A 22,190-nucleotide genomic window follows, 5' to 3' on the forward strand; every position below is an offset into this window, starting at 1 on the left:
TGATCAAGGTTGAAGCAAATTTGGAAATATATTCAAAGTACGAAATTATTTAAACAACCACAATCCATCATATCAATACTAACATTGTAATGAGATTTAACAATCAACGATATTATGTCAATCTGAATTAATATTATCAAACACGAACAAATGGATATATTTGAATTACAAAAGCATTTAAACAATTATATTAATAAGCCTAATTTTTACTGGAACCATCTTCCACGCCTATTATGTTCTTGAGACTTAAGATTCAATCATCTTAAGTGTAACTTTTATACATATTCTCAGATGCGTTTCAAATGTTAATTTAATCATAATTGTTGTTTCATTTCTCATTACAATATTAATAAAATTTCAAAGTGTTTTATGCAACACGTATGAAAGTTCTTCTGTGGTAAATGTACGAATACTTTCGTACGTGAGCGACGTATGCATGAGTTTGTTAATTATACAATGAATGAATTACTTTTTTGCCGTTAGGATCTCTTGATTAGCATTAGTATCTCTGTTAATGTTCCCAGTCTGAGCTATTATCGCGTCGCGTCGCACTGAATTTGTAGAATATCTGAACCGGAAATGTTATTACTCGAATGAACTTACCAAGCTGTAAGTTACCAGTTGTAAGAGAGTTAAAAAGTAAAAATATTTTTCCCCCAATTTATTTATATTGTACTAAAATTCCTCTATATATAAACAAACAAAATTAACATTTTCAGATGGACTTTCAGTTTTAATTTAATAATTTAATTATACCAAAATGCTATAGATAGATTATAGATAAATTCTCCTCAGTATAAGAAACATAACAATGATGTCAACATAATTATTAAGAAGATACAGAGATGATACAAAATGTAATAAAACGTAGACGTAAAATGAAAGAACGAGAGAGAAAGTACATAAACGGAAAAAAGTGGAACAAATGAGGAAAAAAATAGACATAATAATACTCTAGAAACATAAAAATGTAAATATTTAAAATAAAACAACAAATGATTCAAAAGCTAAAAAGATATGAAACGTAGATATGAATAAAAGAGGAAGGAAAGCATAGTACGTAATCTCGGTAGAGCAAGGAAGAAATTAAGTATGAGCGAAAAGGGTAGAATCAAAAGTAGTAGAAAAGGTAAAGGAAGCAAGAGACAGGAAAAGAGAGCAAAAAAGGAGAGAATTAATGACACACGTGAACGTAATATCGTAATGTCAAGCAGCAACGTTCTTGACCTAAATGCATATAAATATCAGCGTTCGTATTCTAACTTGGTAAAAAGAGAAATATATGGGGAATGCGCAAATTATACGTTTGAAGCGGTAGCAGAAAGTTAAATGCGGTAAATAGAGTATATAGCGGCGGAAATATACAAAGCAAAATTTCTGTTTCTGTTTTACATGCTGGAATTATCGATATTAATCCCAAGTGAGATGCTATATTTAATTATGTTTTCTATAAAATGAAAACTTGTACCGTCGAAAAGAATTAATAAGACTGAAAACATTGTTCAATACCAAGATAGATCATTATTATTACTGAATATTTATTCTAAAATAACGTCGTACTATTTTCAATCACGAAAGAAACGATTAGACAGTAAATTTTTATGTAAATTCATAATCATCTGTTTAAGAGTATAATTCAAAAAAATCGATAGAAAATTCTTTCACCTATTATATATTATAGAAAGCATGAGATTAACAACGTATATAAATTACATAATACGCAATGCATATGCATATGTATATTGTACATATGTAATAAAGCAGAATAAAAACTTTGGATAAAGACTCATGAAATCACGTAAAAGATAGAGTAAAGAACACTCATCTCTGTTTCTCACAACGTCAACTTTATGAATTTTATAATATTTATTAATATTAATTTTTTTATTAACTTTACTAATATTAATTTTTCAACCAGAAATTGTTACAACGGAGTTACCCAATTTTCGTTTATGGCCATAAGACGATATTCGTCTCGGTCAGTTCTAAACCAGAACAAAACGCGAAGGAAAGCTTCACGACCGCAACTGGCAAACCGCAAACGGCAAGAATTCCAGCCGAAACCGCAAATGATCTAACCACAGAGAAAGTACAGAATAGTCCTGACATTCGATATTTTTTCGTATCTCGCGATTTCGGAAATCGCGTTAGATACGATATGAAAAGTATCATATATGATGAGAGTTAAAAAAAGATCGTTGAAAGTAGTAAAAATTATCTTGAAGAATGAAATTATTCAATGAAGTTATTTAATTGAAGAAAAATATTACTTTATCAAAAATGTTAAGAAAAAATGCGAAAAGTTTCCATTGAAATTGACTGCTTTATATTGACTGCTCTGTTCAAGAATTAACGAGAATTTTTTAATTGCCTAGTAAACTTTCTAATAACATAAGAAAATAATCGCAAAGCAAGCTGCTTATATTATTTGGTATCTATAATATATAATTTACAATTCCTTATCCTATTCAGCGTTAACTTATTGTATTTAACTTTAAATGAAAAATTGTCAAAATAAATCGCAAAGAGTGTTCAGTTTATTAAATAATTTGCAATTGACAAAAATGTAAAAAAAAATTCTTCAAAATTCATATATAATTTGTTTTAATTGTTTATACGACACTAATAAATATTAATTGATGAATTCATATTTAAATATAGAAAATACTAATGCTGAAAAGTCCAGCACAACCATATGTATAAAATACTCCTAATATAATACATATATATGTATGTATGTATATAAAAAAGACTCCTAATGTAAATATGACCATCTTTATGCAACTTTTTTAGCTGCATCAGATGATCCAGGATCCATCAATGACAGAATCAGTGAAAAAATCTTGAACATTTTATAGTCGCAACACTATTTGCACAAATCGCGATCATTCATTGAATTGAAGGAATAATTCAGTCACGATAGGAAAATATCGCAACATTAATTTTAAAAATAATTGTCCATATACGAATAAAGACCTACTTTTAAGAATTCGCGATAGCTATAAAATCGCAATGCTACAAATTTAATTACAAGTTAACCAATTTAACTTTAAGCATATAAATAAAATGAGGCGTTTATTTAAGAAAAGAATAGCGATATTTCATAATTCGCAACGCTAAAGCAAAAGTGACAATAATTTCATCACAACTCCGATTCAAACCGAATCAACAACGTTCGCAACTCTAATTCAAATTGATATTAATTAATTGCGACACTGATAAAAAACCGTGATTTGTCCAAGATGATGGTGAGCCAAAATATAATATTGAAACAAACTACAACTAGTATTACTACTACGAGCATAACGACAAAATAATAACAGGAATGGCTATATTTATTCTGGAGTCTCAATATTATTTACAAATATTCTCAATATTATACAAGTATTAATTATTACTAACATTCAACAATCGATGTGAATTAAAAGTAAAACACACGAAAAGAAATATTATTATTCATAGGTATAAGATATACCCACGGTCATTATGCTCGTCAAAAATTTTATGTAATACAACCAGTCACTCATGTTTTGATTTAGACCATTTGTCCTATAACATGATTGAGTGACTTGAGGAACGAAAATGTATATGACTTACCATTAAATGCGAAAAACACTGTCACTGACGCTCAAATAGTTTAGAAATCGTCATAATGAAGATTGTCATCAAGGAGGAAACGTTGAAGTGAAAGTGGAGATTACAAGTAATCTTTAACAAAAAAATTCCAGAATTAAAAATTTATAATTCTCGAAGCATGTTAAAATTGCATGTTAAAGCAAGTTTTATTTTATAATTCAATCTTTGAATATAAGAAACAGAATTGATTGAATTGCAGTATGCAAAGTTACTTACATTCTTAGCTTCCGAAGCTAAGTGTTGAATCATTTCCAGAAACAAAGAAGAAATGGTAGTTGTGAAAAACCTTTAACAAAATGTGAAATATTATTTGTCGGTTATTTAAAAAATTTAAGAAAATGCAAAAAAGAAAACGCACACTATGAAACTTGGAACTTCAAGTGTAATAAAAATTAAAATTCTAAAAAAATTACTATAATTACTGTAAAAATTGAAACGCTAATATAACAATATGAAATGCAGAAATTGTGAATCTAAGTCATGTCTTAGATATTTTCAAGTCCAATTATTTAAGATTTTATGAGATGACACTAGCATAGAGTAATGTGAAACTACTTTTTGTTAGAATAAATGAAAAATTACCAGAACTCCAAACTGCTTGACCATCATTGTAGCATTTATAATTTGAAGTGCTATTCCTTCCGGCCATTAATCTGTACATAAAAGAATCGACAATTTAAAACAAATACAAGCAATTAAAATCAATTGTTTTAAAATAAAATAAAATAAAATAATAATCTAATTGAAAGTCTGTCCTAAAAATAAACAACAAAAGCTATTGATGGTATAATTGTAAGCTAAATATGCGATCAAAGAAGAAGGAACAAAAAGAGAAGCTACCTAATTATAATAGTATTGAATAAATTAATAAATAAATGTATTAAGAAATGTATTAAGAAAACGAACCTAATAGTAATCTAAGAAGGCAACAAAATAGCAGAATAAGAACGAAAATACGCAACTATACAGACAACAAGTCGTAATACGATTACCCTAACGATACGATTATCAACAACTGAATGACACCCCGCGTAACAATTTTGCCTTACACGTGTCGTAATGGTGGGGATGTTTACCTCAGCATCAAATCGAGTATGGAAGAATTGAAAAGTGTTTTCAGCATGTTTTGTACAATACAAAGAAAATAAACACGTTTGAAAGAGATATATTAGAGAAGAAGTAATTCAATTATAAATAAAATTGCAAAAATTCTTCTTCACTGTCTCTATAATTTTTTTTTTTTTTTATACTTTCATTTCCGTGCTTTCGTACAAAACTAATGATATTTTTCATACCAAGCTAATGAATTTCTATTTGCAGAAAATGGAAATTTACGAGCTCACTATACGAAAACCACGATCAGAGCGGGTGAAATTCTACGATTAATAGCTGTCTTTCAAGACACGAGGAAGTGTAGTACAGTTTCATTCGGAATTTCCGGCAGTTCTTCCGAAAAGGATCAGTACGCTCAGTGCTTGGATCCACACGGTCGAGAAGTATTTGCTCCCTTATCCGCAAGAGGTGAATTTTACGCAATTTGCCAGAATGGAAGCATCGATACCGGAAGCGATGCAGTGCTGTACAAAGTACATCATCTTGCGAAAAGACCATTGCCTCTCAGGGTAAGCTTATTTCCTTGTTCCTTCTTCATTTCTTTATTTCATGATCTTGTTAATTACTCTGATGACGCTCTATCTTTTGCTTATGCTACAAGATTCTGTACATTTGAATATTTACAGAAATCTAAAGAACCAGAGCTTGAAGCCTACAAATAATCAATTAGTACGAAAAATGTAAATAACAACGTTGGTATTAATACAAAGAGCATAAAGTTTCTGTTGTTTACAGGTTCGTTTAATAGCCGGCCCACTACCTGTACCATTGCCGAGGGAATACGGTGGTTTAATGCAATTGGAAAGCTCGACTCGAGGGCCAATTGTTTTGGGCTGCATCGTGCCAGAAAGACCAGTCCACAATCCCGAAATGCTTGAATTAGTTGTAACCGGAAATGGAGCGCCAAGAGTGAGAAGAGCTCGATTAGGTTATCCGTCAGAAGCTAGACTTTTGGCATCGCCAAAAATGCAACGATTACTATCTGCCTGCAGGTAAACAACATTACGTTTGCGCAATTTAACTTACGATGTTGTTATTATTTTCTTTATTTGAACTTAACCTCGTTTGTAATTTGTTTGACTGGAAAGATAATTATGAACGATAGTTGATAATGATATTCAATTAATGATTTTGCATATTACATCTGCTATTTTTTTTAATTTTAATACTTATCCGCGGTAGATCGGTATATCGAAAGGATCGATTTCTCGTGTACATATGCGCGTTCATTTCAATAGGAAAAAGTACATTATATGCGATCAGGAGTAGAAAATAATATACCGTACAGTGTCCCGTATCGCGGATGGAAAACATGCAGAACATTTGTAAATATATAATTCTAATGTGGCCTAACCTGTTCTTCCACTTCAGCCGGGCTGTCGGAGATCGTGCAACGGAACCAAGAGTGGCACCTCTGAAGCTGCATCCAGTTGGTGAAAATCTCAAAGAGATGCATCTGAAGAAAATCAAGCCGAGACCGGAAACGAAGCCAATTCTACAGAGCTTGAAAGACGGGCTGGAACAGCTGAAGAAGAGCACCGTTAGGGAGAAGAGCCAGACCAGACAGAATTGTCGGAACGGGTTTCTGGATCGAATTTCGAAACTCGCCCAGGGTAGTCGTGGCAGAAATCCTGCGAAAAAATCGGCCTCGTTCACGTTTGCCGTGAAACCAGAGATCGCTATGAGATGTCAAGAGCGTTACTCCAGTTTGGAGCCAGAAACTACCTCTCATCCGAGTCACTCGAACTCTTCCAAGCAACTTGTACAAAGATCAGCGTCCACCAGTGTTTTAGAAATGCCGGCAAATGTTGAATTGCAGCCCGATTACTCCCACGTTAGAGACAGTCTCACGCCAGTGCCATCCTTTTCCAAATTAACAACCAGGACCAAAGCTGATGACATTTACGCGGAAATTTGTGAAAACGCGGCGGCACAAGTCCAAAAGTGTCCCGGAAGTCACGTGATGGCCAGGATCAAAATCGTTGTAAAAGGCCGCGATTCGCCGGCAATGCTGCCACGCAACATTATCGACGAAAGTCGATACGTAAACTCGATGGTAACGAACGATCAAATTGATTCGATTATCAGCACAGAAGATGAAGTTATCTACAACACGATATTTTAAATATATAAAGAATCTTATTGCGATAAGTCAATGCGGCTGTGTTTGATAATCGAGTACCCGTTGATTATTTTTATCAACGTACCATTAGAAATTGAATCTGTATCATATTATACAAAAAGCACCACGATATGTAATATTTTAGAAATCGTAATAATTGCATGTACATATGTTTGCCATACGTACTAACAATAGTAATGAAAATGAATAAAATTTTGAGAATAAAAGACGGCTTTTTTCTTAAAAAAAAAAGAAAGAAAAAAAACGGATCGATATGATCACGTGCAGGGGGAAACCTGTCCAATCTTTCTTAAAATAAAATTTGTTTTATTGCAAAAAAGAAAGAGAAAGAGAAGATTTACAAAATAAAACGAATGAGAGAAGATGTATGAAATCTTTATTTATAAATCACTCCCTTTCAATAAAAAAGAATTCATGTTACACTTCGTTTGTTCCTATTCTTCTTTCTTTGAACTTTGCTTTTAAAAGAATTCTTATTTACGTTAGATTTTTTATTTCTTTCTTTTTTCTTCGCTGGAATTTCTTCTATAACTTTTTTCATCACATCAACGGCTTTCTGGTGGTCTTCGTTTAATTTAAATTCGGTACTGATATCAGGATATTTCCCGGAAAAACCTTTCGGAAATATCGTTTTCGACATAAGCGATGCCAACTGACGCTTTTTTATTTTTAAATGATGCTTCAAATCTGCTGTTTCTTTCATTTCTGTTGTCAAATCTCTGGGGAATAAAATTACTTTTATTACGAAAGAAAGCATATATTAATAATGTATATTATGAACGATTCTGATTAAGTTAAATCTTACTCTTCGTCCTCCTCCAAAACCAGATCCATTTCTTCAACTGCTTTACGTAACCAACCTTTTTGCGAATTATCCTTACGACATTTCAATTCCAATTTATCAATTTCTCGAGCAATATCAACTCTTTCTTTAACTGCGATTAACAGTTTATCAACTACAGGAAACATAGGTAAATCTTCCGCTAGAATTTAAACGATTGCATACATTTAAAATTAATAGATCATTTTAACAATATATCATTTTTTTAATTTGTTCACTTACTTCGATCAAGTGTTTTACATAATTTACTATAATATTGCTTTTCGGATGGTTCCATCATAAGAACTGTTATACCATCCTTTTGTGCTCTTGCTGTTCTCCCACTTCTATGTACATAACTCTAAATAATAAATACGAATATAAAACTGAAAGTAACTTGTATTTTTATTAGACATGTAATAATATCATATTAACTTGATTAACTGAGCAAATTAATATTTTCATCATTTTTTGAAGTAAGGTGAACAAGCAAATAATTATTTCACCGATATTATATCCTAACATTACGTTTATTTAATGCTAATTTGCTTTATATTCATTTAAACATACCTCACTTGTTCTAGGAACTTGATAATGTATCACATGCTCAACATTTGGAATGTCCAAACCTCTTGCAGCTACATCAGTAGCTATTAATAATCCGTCTTCATCCGCCTGAAATCTAATTTTTCTTATTATCTCAAAATTATGTATATATATTTAAAAAAACTTACCTTTCAAGATTTTTTAATCTTTGTCTTTGCTGCATACTTGCATGTAATGGTAAAGGTCTACAATCAAGTATTCCAAAAAGAGTAGCTAAGCGTTTTACACAACCAATACTATTACAGAACACCAATGTTCTACCAGTATATCTTTTCAAAAAGTAATAAAGATAATAATCTTTATGCTCTATTGTACACGCTATTCTACATTCCGTTAAATTAGTGGCCGTACCTGGAGAATAATTTTAATTATAATATGCTAAATGCATTATTTTTAATTATCTGATTTAAAAAATTCACAACCTGATTTTTTAGTGACATCGATAATTTTTGGATTTTTAATTCCCACCAATTCCATAATTTTTCGTAATTTTTGATCTGGCGTAAGCTTTTGTATTTTGCTTTTACTATGCTTCCTTTTTTTCTTTTCTAAATATTCTGGAATATCATGCACCATAGTTAATGTAGCAGAGAATACAAATGTTTGCCTTTCTCTCACTTTCCTTTCATTTGTATTTATTTTTTCTAGTAATTGTTGCAATTCTTGAAAATGTCCCTTTTCTAACATTCTATCTGTTTCATCAATAGCCAAATATCTGTTTCATATTGTTTAATGCATATAAAACATTATTTTAATAATATATGTAAACTATACAAAATTATTATTAAGAAAACTATTTCATAAAAAAAAAGAAAGAAAGAGATGAAACTTACTTAATAGAATCCACTTTGTTAAGATGTGGATTACCTTGTTGTATTAATTCCCATAATCTACCAGGTGTAGCAATTACAATCTCAGGTTCTTTACTTAATATTCTTTCTTGTTTAACTGCAGCCATTCCTCCTAATACTACAGCTATCTAAATAACATAAATACTTAATGTAATTAATACTAATTCCCAGAATTTATTTATTACTGATATTTTCTTAAACACCTACTTTAATATCTGTATATTTGACTACTTTAGTTAAATGATTCTTAATTTGAATAGCCAATTCACGAGTTGGTGTTAATATTAGTGCATAGAGTGGCTTCATATAATTTTGTGTTTCATTCATTTTTACATTATTAATTACACGTACACAACCTATATTATTTTCATTAAGACTTTCAACATCTTCTTCATAATCAAATTCAGATGAGCTATTATCATTTTCTATCATTTCATTCTCAGAACAAATCCAGCCTTTATTGTCAATAATTTCACTTGTTTTCTTCCTAAATTCCATATCTGACTCCTTATTTTTTAATTGTAAAATACCGTTTATAATTGGAATTCCAAATGCCAATGTTTTTCCACTACCTGTTTCAGCTGCACCTAATATGTCTCTATGACCCAATATTGCTGGAGGTAAAGTTAATGCTTGAATATGAGTTGGAATATAAAATTGTTGATCTTTTAATGCCTTTATTATAGGAGTGGGTACACCTAATATATGCCATTGTTGAGCATTATTGTCATTTATATCATTTTTTTCATCATTATATTCATTAGAAAATTGATTGTTATTATTAGAATTGGTGTCCACACCATTTTTTGAAGATAAACATTTTGATACTTTTTCATCGCTTTTTCTTTTTAATTTCTTTTCTTTAGATTTTAGTTTCTTAGCTTTTTTTAATAATGGTTCATTAACATCTATATCATTTTCTAACCATATATTAGAACGTTTACGCTTTGGTGATACCTATAAAGCAAATGATAAAACACATGAATATACCAAAGTTTATTACATTAATTTAAAATTTACCTTATCTTTTTTGATATTGCTTTCCTCATTGCAAATTACAATCTTTGTCTTGTTGTTTTCCTTTTCCAATTTATAATCAGTTAATTCCTCAATACCAATTAAATCTTCAACATTATTAGAAAATACAGAACCTTCTAATTTTAGTGGTTTCCAGCCACTTAAATTATTATGTTTCTTTTTTGTCATAGTTTTTACACTAACGTTGTCTACAATTAATAAATAATTTTTAAGTTTCCATAACCACAAACAACGTAATTAAAAACACACGTGAGGGATGAGGCATATACAACAGAAAGATAAGTAAGTATACTCATAGCATGAAACAAGTATACTAGAAATTCTGTATAAGTGTACATATAGAATTATTATAAGTACAATTAATAATTTATTAAAAATTATATATTTATTTTATTATAAATTGCCAATTATAGAATAAAATATTACTTGAAAATAATTAAGATTGTTAATATTTTCTTAATAATGAAATGATATTTTTAATATAGAGATATAAATATATAAAGAATTAAAATCAATAATACTTAGAAAAAACAGAAAAATTAAATAAAATTACAAAGTAATGAAATACTAATTTCTGAAGATTGTTGTGGAATAATCTCAAGACATATATGAAGAATAATTTCAAAACATTTAAGTATCAAAGTATACTATATGTTATACATATATATTTAATACATAAATAAAAATTAATATAACTAAATAATTTTTAAAATACTATATTGTACATAAAATTATTATTTTATATAACGTTATACTTAATACAAAAGCAACTAGGTATTAAATTTAATTTAAAAAATTATTTTTTTATTTACAAGATTTTTGTATACAACAACGTGTAGTAAGACATAAAAATTTACAATTATCTATTTTGATTTTCATTATTACTAGTTGAATTATTTGCTAGAATTTTACTGTCTTCAGTCAAAAGTGCTTTTTTTTCTTGTGAATTAGCAGATACAGTTTTCTGTTCCACAAGTAAATGTGATTCTGATATTTTTAATTTCTCCAATTGTGAAGCAGACGTATCTATGTCTGCAGTATCAGACGATGAAGATATTTCAGAAGTTCTTTGTAAGAATAGTGATTGTACGTTAGAAACTGAGAGATTTTTCGAAATTGGTAATAAAGGAGTTAAAGGCTCCAAAATAATGTCTCTGTTTAAATATGTTATCCCCTACAAAAGATACATATTATTTTTGTTATATATCTATCAATATATGATTCATTTGAGAAAAAAAATGATTTATTAAAAAAAAAAAATTCATTTAATTGCGTATGTTCATTTACCTGTTCTTGCAACAAATTTTCTGAGACACCCAAATGAATTGCACTTTGATTTGGAGGAAAAATAACATGAATACAATATTGTACATAAGGAATTAATTGCTCACTCAAATTTTCTATAAATTTGAGCATATTTTCTCTTTCTGAAGCTGTAAAAGCCTGAAAAATAAATGAATTGTATTAGATATTTATTTAATTAATTATTTAATTAAACGATCGATAAAATATGAATTAAAAATATTAATTTACTTGCTGTTCTTGTTTGTAAAAAAGTAATATTGATTTTGCTACGTTATGTAAAGACTCCTGTAATATCTTTGTACAAAAAACAGAAAGTGCTACTGGTGGACAAAGTCGTATTTCATTAAAAGCTGAAATAAGTCCATTACAATATTCAGCTAAAGGATAAAATTCAACCAATTGTTCTGGTGGATTCTCCTGCAAAACACGATTTTCTTTACAAGGTATACATTATGTATAAATTTATTGTTGCATTTCATTAAACAAACGAGAATATATAATAAAATAAATAATTATTTACCGATTTAACAGTAGTAGGCATTTTAATATTGGTCTTCTGTATTTTATTAATTAAAGTAAATGATTCCATATCCTTCTCAAATTTTTTTGTTGTCTTGCGAACACTAGACTCAAATTTTTCTCCAATAACACGTACAAATATATCAGACATTCGACCCGTAAAATCGGCACCTACTCTACCAAATGATAAACCAAAATATGTGCATTGACCCAAAATAGAATCTATTGATGTCACACCTGGTAAGTCTTGTTCTAAAGTTATTAAAAATTGAGATATCTAAAAAAAATTAAATAAATTATATTAAAAATACATTTTTAAAAAACATAAATATTTTACATGCCTTTTCTTCAATCCAATGATAAAATATGGCACACTCGTTTACAGTTAAATCTCTTCCTGATGTTATTAGTTCATCATCATTAAACATAGCTCTATATTGCGTTATTATATTAAATAAATGTATCCTTGATAATTCTATTGTTTTTGTGATATGAAGATTAGCTAACGAAAATATTGCACATTATTAAATTATCTAATGACAATGTATCAACATCTGATATTATATACAGAATCAACTTACAATCTTCTTTAGGTATAGCATTTAAGAGACTTTGAAGCCAACTATCGCGTGCTTGTAGAAATTTAATACGTAATTCAGGTTCTGTAAAAGCATCCATTGATCGTAATAGCCCAACAAGTTGTAGACATCTTGCAAGTGGTAAATCCCCTCTTAATGAACCAACAACTTGTCCTACCATGCCAGACCAACTGCTTTCAATTTCTGCTACTATTGCCTAAATCATTAATAAACAAAATGAAATATATTTTGTCATGTTTCGTAAACATATTATATTTTACCGATATGATTGGAATATCTCCATGTTTAGTTCCTAACTGACGTGCATATTGTGATAATTCTAATGCCTCATTATACTGACTACTCCTCAAACAAGATTCCATCAGCTGAGGCATTTCAAGTACTTCAAGCAACTCTGCATTTCTTGTTAATGTTAAACTATTTATTCTTCTATATGTATTTATGTCTTTTGACGTATCACAAAATGATTGGCACTTTTCCACAAACTTAGGTATTTTTTGCACAAGTCCATCAAGTCGATTTTCAGTCTCATTAAACTTAAAATTAAATAACATGTTTTTATTAGTGAATATATTAATAAAACTGTGAATAATAAGATCTGTTATATTATTACTTGTTTAAATATTTCTCTAGAACTTTCTGCTGTTTGCACAAAAGTTTTATAATTTGCAAACACCAACTCCTGTGTAGTTTGCAGTACTGAAGTTTTTTCATCATTTAAATGATCAGGCTCTTTATCTAAAAAGAAATATATTATATTCTGTTTCAAATAAAAAAATTATGATTAGAATTTGTCTTACTGAGTTGATCAACATCGTAACCACCAACTTTTGACAAGTATTGATAAAAATTTGGATTTTCCTTCCATGATTCTATAAGAATACATGATAATGTACATTTAAAATTAAAAATTTACTTCAAACAGATAATTTAAATATAGTAACTCAATGTTGAGAAGTAAATTTGTTGCTAATGTAAAAATAAATATTAGTTACCTGGTATGCCATTTGGAAATACAAGATTTATTACATTTTCAGTTTCAATATCCATTTTTTATTTAAATAATACATTTGTACATATAATGAAAATAATTAAACTATTATCATGTACTGCATGTTATATGTACAAGTATTACACGTCTAAAATATTGTTTCGTATCTTGATAGAACACCTTGATTGTAGTAGTACAATTATTGGCTGTTGGCTATACGCATAACATACAGGTCTATAAGGAATGTCCAATGATTTTAATTCTTGACTGAACTACTATATTATTAGTATAAAGAAGTATAAAATAGTGTATAAAAAATTAAATTGTGGTGTAAATTAATTTAAATTTAATCGAACATAAAAGAATCAAAATGTATAAATAAAGTACATTTAATATTGTTATTATAAATATATTAAATTAAAACTATTCTGAATTTATAAGTTAAATATTTCTAAAATATAAAAATTTTATATTTAAAAAATAGTTTATCCAATCCAATTTTCATTAACAAAAGTATCTTTTAAATCAGAAATTTATAAAGTGTTTAAATTAAATTTAATAATTACATATAAATACCACATTTAATTTAAACTTTTGAACAACAAATAATGCAGATAGATTTTGCGAAATTTTAATATGAAATAATTTTTCTTAAATATATTGTAGAATATAGATACCATCCTATATGTGTAGTATATAAGTTCATATATATATCACCATTGTATACATAAGTACTATCTAGTTATTAAAAATAACATATTTAAGTTAAAATAAATAATTAAAATTATTTATTGAAACATTGACAATAATACCCAATAATAATTTTATTCACTACAAAATGATATTAAATGTTCTTAAACAGGTAAATACATATCTTTTTTATTCAAAATAAGGTTATGTTTATCGTATGTATTAAAATGATTGTTTAATCAAATTGTATGTGTAGATAACAACATACTATCAATGTCCATTATTTAATAAAGCAGTGAGGCTTTACGGTATATATGAACCGCCATACATAAAGGTTTTTTTCATAAATTATATGTTATTTTATTTGTATTATGTTTGTTTAATATTTAACTTATTATTATATTATTATAGGCAAAGGAATTTGAAATACCACTTTATCCTGTTTTAAATATACAACTTAGAGGATACAAGTATCCTGTACTAGAGAGTTATCAAAGTTTTATTCATAAAATAGTAAAAGTATTTGACTTTACTGTTAATGATAGGTAATATTACAGTCGTATTGTTTTAATGTAAACAATTATTTGATATTATGTATCTTAATAATATATTATATGTTTCTATAGCATTCCTTTTCCACATAGAGAATTTAAGATAAAAAGACTTAAAATAGGAAGTACTATAGTTGATGCTGAATATGACTTAAAAATTTATGAGAGGGATATACAAATATCAAATGTCTCATCTACAAAATGTCCCATTTTTATTAGAGTACTAGAAGCAAGCTTGCCAGAAGGAGTTTCATTAGTCATTGATAAATATGACCCAATACTACAAAAGAAACGTCTAATACCCAACAAAGAGTTAATTGATGTGAAAACTGAGTTAGAAGAATTCTTTGAAAGTAAACAGAAATAATTACTAATTCATATAAGAATTTATTTACAACTTATTTAATGTTATAATTTGAAGGAAAAAGCAAATTCATATAATGATAAAGAAACAATTTGATAGTACAATTTAAAAACGACTTTTATTGTATAAAAATTATGTACAATATATAATTATATGTATCCTTATTCAAATTTTAAATATATGTAAATACAGTCTTATATATATATATATATATTCAAATCTTGTATCATAATAATATCTCTGGCATTATCTATAGTATCAATAGTATTCTCATAAGAGTCCAAAATGTACAACTTTTATTTTTGAACCTTCTTCTGATCTTGAAGTTTCTTTTACTTTGTCATTAATATCTTCTTCTATAAAATATAAAACATACATGCTTAAAATTATTTCACGATACTGAAACTACTGAACTATATTGCTCACTTGGTAGTGGTTGAAAGTCTTTCAGATAATCTTCATTTCCAAGACACAATGGGAGACTTTCTGCTAATTCCCGTTTAGGATCAGTTAAATGTACTTGAGTAATTGTAGAACGTTTTTGTTTATGTGATTGGCTCTATGAAGAAAAGTTAATGCAATATATTTTTATTCTTTAATATTTAATTCATATGTACACATACTTACTGTGCCAGGTACAAAAATATGTGTGACTGTATCTGAAAATTTAACCTTTGGTTTTTCATTTGTTGCTAATATTGTATCTGTGAAACTAGGAAAGGAAGAACAGGATATTGAAGTAGAAGTAGATGGTGATATGATGGGTAGAGGTGGAATGTTAGAACTTATCTTAGATTCTTTATTAATACTAGTATTTGTACTATTTTGTGTTAATACTAATTTTGAATGTCTATCAAATCTATTTTGAACACCATAAGTAGAAGAAAATTGTGAATTACCTAGTTTCATATTATTAGAAGAGGAATGCATATCAATATTATCATAGCTTCCATGGAATGAAATACAGTCAAAGTCATAATTAAATCTATACCTAGAAGACTGAATATTATATTTATGTTGATCTTGTAAAATATTAGATGCAGAATTTTGTCTCTGTAACAAATATGAATTCACATTTTTTGTTCTGATAGATGAAAATTTTTTAATTGATTCATCGATATCAGCTAATCCAGATGTACTTCTAGATAAAGGAAGATTCTTTTTTGGAAGACTTTGAAAATAATTCGTAAATGAATTTGTTAAAGAAGGTGGTGGTGGAATATTAAAATCTACTTGCTTTTTTCCCAGGAAAGGTTGCTGCAATTTCACGATAGTAGGATTATCTTCACTAGTAAAATTATTTGAACTGTTATTGCAGGAATCTTGTACTTGGTTTTCGAGAAAATTAAATGAAGTAGATGCAAGATTATTATGATTGTTATGAAAACTAGATGCTAATTTATTTGTGGCAACAGAGTCACAAAGCGTTTTGGACACAAAATCATTCATTGTAACGGATGATTTAATATTTTTTATAGGAGATAAAGCCGTGTTCGAATTAGATTTAGTGGTTACTGAATGGTCACTAAAATTATCATATGCATTTGAAGCATCTGTACCATGTGTACTAAAAGACGTAGACATAATATTATTATCTAAGTTATCTAATGAAGATTTTAATAGATTAGAAGAAACGTCTGATGTAACTGAGTCATATGTTGGATTGTTAAAAGGCGTTGACATAAAACTATTTTCTTGTACTAAATTTGTTGTTATTGTATCAGTAGATATATTATCAAGAGGAAATTGCATTTCACCACGTAGAACTTTTTTCAGTGTAGTATCTACAGAATTTTCATTAATTCTATTAGATATTCCTAATTTCCTTTCATTTAAAGAAAGACTTCCAAATGAAGTTGTCATTAAATCATCAGAAACATTATTTGAAGATTGCGAATTATTGGTAGAAGTCATTGTAGATACTAATGTTGGATTTGTATGAATTTTATATAATGGTTTGTTGAATGATGTTGATGTAAAAAAGGTATTTGGAAGTGAAAGATGCGATGAATGATGGAAGGAAGTTGTGGTAAGAGTGCTATTAGGTATATTGAAAGGTTTTGTTTCTAAATTACACTCGGTTTTTCCATCGGGTGTTATTTCAGTAAATGACGCAGGTAACAGATTTTTTTGAAGAGGATGTGGATGGAGAACTGGTAAGGGTGGAATTTGGCTGCTACTCTCTTTCTTATAATTGTGACTTTTTGTTTGTTTTATATCAGTCTGATTTTGTTTTAAAAAATTATCACTTTCATCACTATAAGATTCTTCTCCTTTATCACTTATTGAATCAGAGCACAATGAACAAGATGCTCTAGAACATGTAGAATCTGAAAATTGTCTTTTATAATATGTTTCTTGAAATAAAATAAATAGGATATTTCATTTATTCTTACGCGAACTACTGCAACTATTTGATCTACTTAATATGCGTTCAGCATTTTCTTTTGCAGCAGTTGCCATTGCTGTGTCATTTACAACTAATGCATAAAAATGTATATCCATAAAAAGATCATGATCATTTAAATCTATAGCAAGCCGAAAAGCCTTTTCAAACATATGATGCCTATAACATCTAGCATTAGTCTTATGTGTAATCCAAATATATTTTTTAAAAAGTAAATGCATGTAATACCTTAATAAATGATGAAAAAAACGTCTTGTTAAGTCTCTTATTTCATCTCCATATTCTTCTTCAATAGCTTGACTTATTGGTTTAATAGGTACGTGAAAACTACCCAATGCATTCTGTATAAGATCTATAGAGAATCAAATTATTTATATTATATGAGACAAGCTAGTTAAATTACAAAAATATATCTTACTTTCACGTTCTGTAGTCAGTGGTAATTTAAACAAATAATTTACAATTTGATTTAATGCATGCATACATGCACGAGAATGAGTATCCCAATTCATAGCTAATAATAAAGAAGTTGCTTGTTCAACTTGTGATAAAGATAAATATCTCTTGACTAACACATCACCAGTGAAAGAAATTCCTTCCAACATTTTTATAACACCAAGTGGTCCTCTATAAATTTATTATATTATCTTTTTTGTTTATATTATAAAAAGATTTTAAAACGTTATACCTTTGAAAAATTAATAACAACAAAGAATTCCCATGATTATGTAAATTAATGTAACAATTTAAATCGCTCCTTTTATTCCATTCCATGCGAAGTAATGCTGGTTGAATTCTACAGTATAAATAAATATGTTTTTAATAAAAACTACTGTTGATAATGTAAATTAAAGTTAAGATAATACCTGAAATATGAAGATAAGTCAAGAATATTAGCTTGTGCTGCTTCTTCAGTCAATGTTTGACTTTTAATACATGATAAAGCAATATCAAAATGTTGAAATTGACCTTTATCATTTCCAACAACAAATATCATTCCATCACTATGCCATGATGCCAATGTAGGTATCTTCAATTTATATATGTATATTATTTTATGCATTTGAGAAATCATTGTTTCAATACTAGACTTTACATATATTTATATGCATAACTTACAAAAGCAGCCTTTACACTAGTAGTAGTAGCTCTAGTTTGGTCGTAAATTATAACAGAACCATCTATACAACATAATAACAACAATTCTTGAGTTGGTGAAAATTTTACACAACTCGTATGTGTAGGCAATGGTACAGAAACCATTGCTATTCTTTGAAGTTTATCTTGTTGGGAAACTTCATACGTACGCCATTCTATAGTTACTTCCCCCTATAAAATTTTTAATTATATCTGTTGTAATGTCATAAAAATTACTATTCTACCCAATAACACAATCCTATTACCTTTCTTGATACTTTTTGTTCTACAGAATGAATAATATTATCATTACATGCATCAAACATTATACATAATGGATCAAATTCACTACGTATATAACAAATTAATTCTAATTTTATTCTGAAAATAAGTGCGCATTATCTATGAATTAAATTTAAAACAAATTAATATTTTTATTAAATATTAGATAGAGACAGAGAGACAAAATAAAATTAAAACGCAAGAAAGAATCTCCTTCTAAAAAGATATTTTTATACCCTATTAAACGATAAAGATGTATGTTAGCACGATCATGTTCTTTTACAGCAGGACTCCAAGGATAGACTTCATTCATAGTAGACTTCCACCAAATTAATATCTACAATGTTTAAGAATTTATTATAAATTTTTAAAAAAAGTAACTAAAATAAACTATTAATTATATAATATATAGATGGATTTTAATTTAACAAAAGATAATTTTTATAAATGTATTTACCAAATCTCCACATTTATTTGTTTGTACTTTTTTGTCCAATCTACGACCATTAGGGCCAAAGAGATCAATTGTAGACAATTTTGGTTCAAGTTTATTAATTTTATCAAAGATATGTCTTTTTGATCTTGTGAAATATACAATAGTAACTTGGTTATCATTATATGCAGAAAAAATATAATTTTTAGTAATTATCACTATAAATATAAATAAAATATTTAAAGTTTCTTGAACAAACATATAAATGTAAATCATATAAACATATATAATTACCATCTGATATATGTTCCAACAGTTTACCTATAAGATATTTGTCAAAAGTTATTTTAGAAATATCACCAGTGGTAATATTAACTTGTATTTGAATTAACAACCCATTATTTAACATCAATTGCAAAACACAGTCATCATACCACTGGCAATATATAATTGTGTTATCTCTTAATTGTTCCTATAATAGTTATTAGATATAAAACACAAATCCACTTGTATCTGCTATAAATATTTAATTAAGATTTTACCTCCAAGTATTTGATAGAATCTTTCAATTTATTTCCTTTTTTATTTGTTGGTACATATATCATACCTCGTTTCTGACAATAAGATCTTTTTGCTTCTTCATGTAAATGATCAACACGTTTATCATGATATCTAAAAAATAGTAATATAAAATTTTTTTCGTTATAATGATGAAAATGTAATGATAATATAAGTATTACATAGGAGAAATTATTTATTTGTAAAATCATTACAATATTTTAGACTGCAAATATTTTAAACTACATTTTGTACATAACTTTATTAATGTATCTCATTGTTAGTACAATTTATAATACGAATGAATTAATTTATCTCACCGAAATGCACCAAAGTCTGTACTCTTTATATTAATATTATCGTCAAAAGTCCATAAGTTTACTTCACCCAGTAATGTAAACATTATAAAACACTATTGCTCTCTAAAACCACTGAGCATTCATATCAAACTAAATATACAAAAACAAAGTTGTATTCAAAAGAGTTATGTTGTGTTACATTGAAGCCAAATATATTAATGTATTCAAATGTAGATTACAAACACAAAAAGCATAATATTATTGGAATTTGTTCTTCACCATTTTGTTACAGGATACTGCATTATCGGTATATCATTTCTATTGACAATTGAGAAGTCAATCACAAATCATGTTACATAGAAGAGGAACAGAAGGGAAAACATTAGGGTTGAAGATTTAATTAGATGGATGCAATTACGAAAATTCGCGGATCCTGTTAATCAGTTTTTTCTACAAAACTAAAAATTCTTAGATCCAACAGATGGCAGTAATTCGCTTATTTGTGTGGCGGCGCGCGTATTTTAAAACAAATTTAACAACGGTGAACGAAGAAAGAAGAAAATAAAATAGCGGAAAATATATTGTAATCTCAGTTGTTAAGAAGAAACCAAAACAAGCGGTAGCTATAAAGATTTTGTTATACATAAATTAAAAATAATAATAGCTGTTACTGTTCCTTATTAATTCTTGTAATATGTTAAGGAGTAAACTTCCATATCTGTAGACAAGGACAGTAACAATGTGCAATTAGTTCCATCTTTTGACCGCTATGTGGTGATAGTGTTTTAGCGTGAATCGATCAAATTTCCGGTTACAAAAAGGATTGATTAATAAGATTAATTTGTGACTCTTCGTGGTTTCGTCTGTTAATTAAACTTTATTTTTTCATATCACTTGAGTTTTTAGTAAATAGACGTATTGTTAAAAAGATAAACAAATGTACGAATAGATAGATGGATAGACGCATTTTTGCGCCACACGTTTCAAAAAATCTGGAAGTCGTTTTACCATTTAAGCAGCTTTTAATTCTAAGCCGATCCAGAACGATCTGATGCAGTTTGAAGAAAGAAGCATAAAAGTAAGAATTAAAACTAACAATAACTCTTAAAATTAAGATTTCAATCTTATATAAATGTAAATTTCGTATATTGTCTCGCGTCATTCGTCGATTGAGAAACCTGTTGCTTGATGATAAAACTTGAGTGTGATGAAATAACCTTCATAAGGGCGTGAATGATACGCAATACGATTTCAATAACAGCTTTTTATTATACCCGAGCTCCGAGCTTGGGAACGAATCGAATTATCGGAAAGTCCTTTTTTGACTGATAAACCGATGATCTATTCAATATATCGTGAGACTAAGCCATATGTCCAATAATGTTATTTCGATTCACATGGATATGACTATGCTGCCATATCATGTAACAATATGTATTAGAATCGCGTATATACGTAGAAATAGGAAAACGTATCTCAATATATGTATAATTTCAATCGTTTCATTTCAAAGAGTTTCGCTACGTTTTCGCGTGTTTGGAAAATTATTCACAATTGAGAGTCAGATATAATATTAAATGAAAATCCATGTTACTCTCGTTCGAACGAACGAATTAAATTTCCAGAAGAACAGGTCGCAGTTCGCGGAACGAACATGAGACAAGTTGTTAATTTTATATAGACTGGCAGTGGACAATTTTGCAAATAAAATGAGATTACCGTGAGTGAAGCGTCCTTTTAAAATTTATACAATGTTTACGCAATATAATACGCAATTTGCATATGTAATTTTGCATATACGATTTTTTACTTTATGCTACCGTAATTTTCCACTTGTGCATTAATTTT

General features: G+C 28.3%; 6 protein-coding genes across 8 annotated transcripts in view; 3 read left to right on the forward strand and 3 right to left on the reverse strand.

Moving 5' to 3' along the window:
- The window catches only part of LOC122533366, a 38,065-nt gene extending 30,701 nt beyond the window's left edge, over positions 1-7,364 (forward strand). The window contains exons 3-5 of the mRNA XM_043663001.1: positions 4,957-5,258; positions 5,485-5,741; positions 6,121-7,364. Of these exons, the coding sequence (XP_043518936.1) occupies positions 4,957-5,258; positions 5,485-5,741; positions 6,121-6,874 (1,313 nt within the window). The 3' untranslated portion in view covers positions 6,875-7,364. The remainder of the gene's footprint in view (positions 1-4,956; positions 5,259-5,484; positions 5,742-6,120) is intronic.
- On the reverse strand, positions 7,252-10,467 carry LOC122533365 (ATP-dependent RNA helicase DDX24). Its single transcript, XM_043663000.1, has 9 exons — positions 10,190-10,467; positions 9,377-10,126; positions 9,152-9,297; positions 8,741-9,033; positions 8,447-8,669; positions 8,283-8,394; positions 7,956-8,073; positions 7,698-7,875; positions 7,252-7,611 (listed from the first exon to the last, which is right to left on the reverse strand). The coding sequence occupies exons 1-9, from the start codon at positions 10,373-10,375 to the stop codon at positions 7,305-7,307; spliced, it is 2,313 nt and encodes a 770-aa protein (XP_043518935.1). The 5' UTR covers positions 10,376-10,467; the 3' UTR covers positions 7,252-7,304.
- A 522-nt stretch (positions 10,468-10,989) lies between these two features.
- On the reverse strand, positions 10,990-13,842 carry LOC122533360 (conserved oligomeric Golgi complex subunit 8). The gene is made up of 10 exons (XM_043662994.1): positions 13,626-13,842; positions 13,431-13,502; positions 13,244-13,368; positions 12,891-13,166; positions 12,613-12,826; positions 12,373-12,533; positions 12,033-12,308; positions 11,741-11,929; positions 11,495-11,650; positions 10,990-11,381 (listed from the first exon to the last, which is right to left on the reverse strand). The coding sequence occupies exons 1-10, from the start codon at positions 13,678-13,680 to the stop codon at positions 11,067-11,069; spliced, it is 1,839 nt and encodes a 612-aa protein (XP_043518929.1). The 5' UTR covers positions 13,681-13,842; the 3' UTR covers positions 10,990-11,066.
- A 591-nt stretch (positions 13,843-14,433) lies between these two features.
- LOC122533361 (39S ribosomal protein L48, mitochondrial) lies at positions 14,434-15,366 on the forward strand. The gene is made up of 4 exons (XM_043662995.1): positions 14,434-14,483; positions 14,568-14,645; positions 14,723-14,856; positions 14,938-15,366. Exons 1-4 carry the CDS (start codon positions 14,460-14,462, stop codon positions 15,227-15,229), a joined length of 528 nt encoding a protein of 175 aa, XP_043518930.1. The 5' UTR covers positions 14,434-14,459; the 3' UTR covers positions 15,230-15,366.
- Positions 15,367-15,390: 24 nt separating this feature from the next.
- LOC122533362 (WD repeat-containing and planar cell polarity effector protein fritz) lies at positions 15,391-20,787 on the reverse strand. Of its 2 annotated transcripts, none has more exons than XM_043662997.1 (15): positions 20,622-20,787; positions 20,028-20,157; positions 19,780-19,957; positions 19,510-19,703; positions 19,289-19,389; positions 19,037-19,151; positions 18,753-18,962; positions 18,500-18,663; positions 18,322-18,429; positions 18,052-18,260; positions 17,862-17,985; positions 17,623-17,792; positions 15,854-17,556; positions 15,653-15,785; positions 15,391-15,582 (listed from the first exon to the last, which is right to left on the reverse strand). In XM_043662997.1, the coding sequence occupies exons 2-15, from the start codon at positions 20,088-20,090 to the stop codon at positions 15,497-15,499; spliced, it is 3,558 nt and encodes a 1,185-aa protein (XP_043518932.1). In that variant the 5' UTR covers positions 20,091-20,157; positions 20,622-20,787; the 3' UTR covers positions 15,391-15,496. The 2 variants fall into 2 exon arrangements, with proteins under 2 accessions (XP_043518932.1, XP_043518931.1); XM_043662996.1 differs by having other exon boundaries at positions 20,364-20,787.
- Positions 20,788-21,321: 534 nt separating this feature from the next.
- Positions 21,322-22,190, forward strand: part of LOC122533368 — a 37,538-nt gene continuing 36,669 nt past the window's right edge. Inside the window, exon 1 of one of the 2 annotated variants that reach the window (XM_043663003.1) lies at positions 21,322-21,420. The gene's annotated coding sequence lies outside the window, so the exon portion shown is untranslated. The remainder of the gene's footprint in view (positions 21,421-22,190) is intronic. The other variant, XM_043663002.1, reaches the window with a different exon arrangement.

This window comes from Frieseomelitta varia, unplaced genomic scaffold, assembly GCF_011392965.1.
Source record: "Frieseomelitta varia isolate USP_RPSP 00005682 unplaced genomic scaffold, Fvar_1.2 scaffold_522, whole genome shotgun sequence".
NCBI classification, from domain to species: Eukaryota; Metazoa; Arthropoda; class Insecta; order Hymenoptera; family Apidae; genus Frieseomelitta; species Frieseomelitta varia.

Coding starts and splice junctions, on each gene's coding strand:
- LOC122533365 (XM_043663000.1), bottom strand. CDS start 10,375: ATGACAAAAAAGAAACATAATAATTTAAGTGGCTGGAAACCACTAAAA. Junction 10,127..10,189: donor GCAATATCAAAAAAGATAAG/GTAAATTTTAAA, acceptor TTTGCTTTATAG/GTATCACCAAAGCGTAAACG. Junction 8,074..8,282: donor AAGTTCCTAGAACAAGTGAG/GTATGTTTAAAT, acceptor TTTATTATTTAG/AGTTATGTACATAGAAGTGG.
- LOC122533360 (XM_043662994.1), bottom strand. CDS start 13,680: ATGGATATTGAAACTGAAAATGTAATAAATCTTGTATTTCCAAATGGC. Junction 12,534..12,612: donor TGCTATACCTAAAGAAGATT/GTAAGTTGATTC, acceptor TATTTTCGTTAG/CTAATCTTCATATCACAAAA. Junction 11,382..11,494: donor AAAATTTGTTGCAAGAACAG/GTAAATGAACAT, acceptor TATCTTTTGTAG/GGGATAACATATTTAAACAG.
- LOC122533361 (XM_043662995.1), top strand. CDS start 14,460: ATGATATTAAATGTTCTTAAACAG. Junction 14,646..14,722: donor ATGAACCGCCATACATAAAG/GTTTTTTTCATA, acceptor ATATTATTATAG/GCAAAGGAATTTGAAATACC. Junction 14,857..14,937: donor GACTTTACTGTTAATGATAG/GTAATATTACAG, acceptor ATGTTTCTATAG/CATTCCTTTTCCACATAGAG.
- LOC122533362 (XM_043662996.1), bottom strand. CDS start 20,446: ATGTTTACATTACTGGGTGAAGTAAACTTATGGACTTTTGACGATAAT. Junction 19,704..19,779: donor GTTGGAACATATATCAGATG/GTAATTATATAT, acceptor TTATATTTATAG/TGATAATTACTAAAAATTAT. Junction 18,430..18,499: donor GACTTATCTTCATATTTCAG/GTATTATCTTAA, acceptor TTTATACTGTAG/AATTCAACCAGCATTACTTC.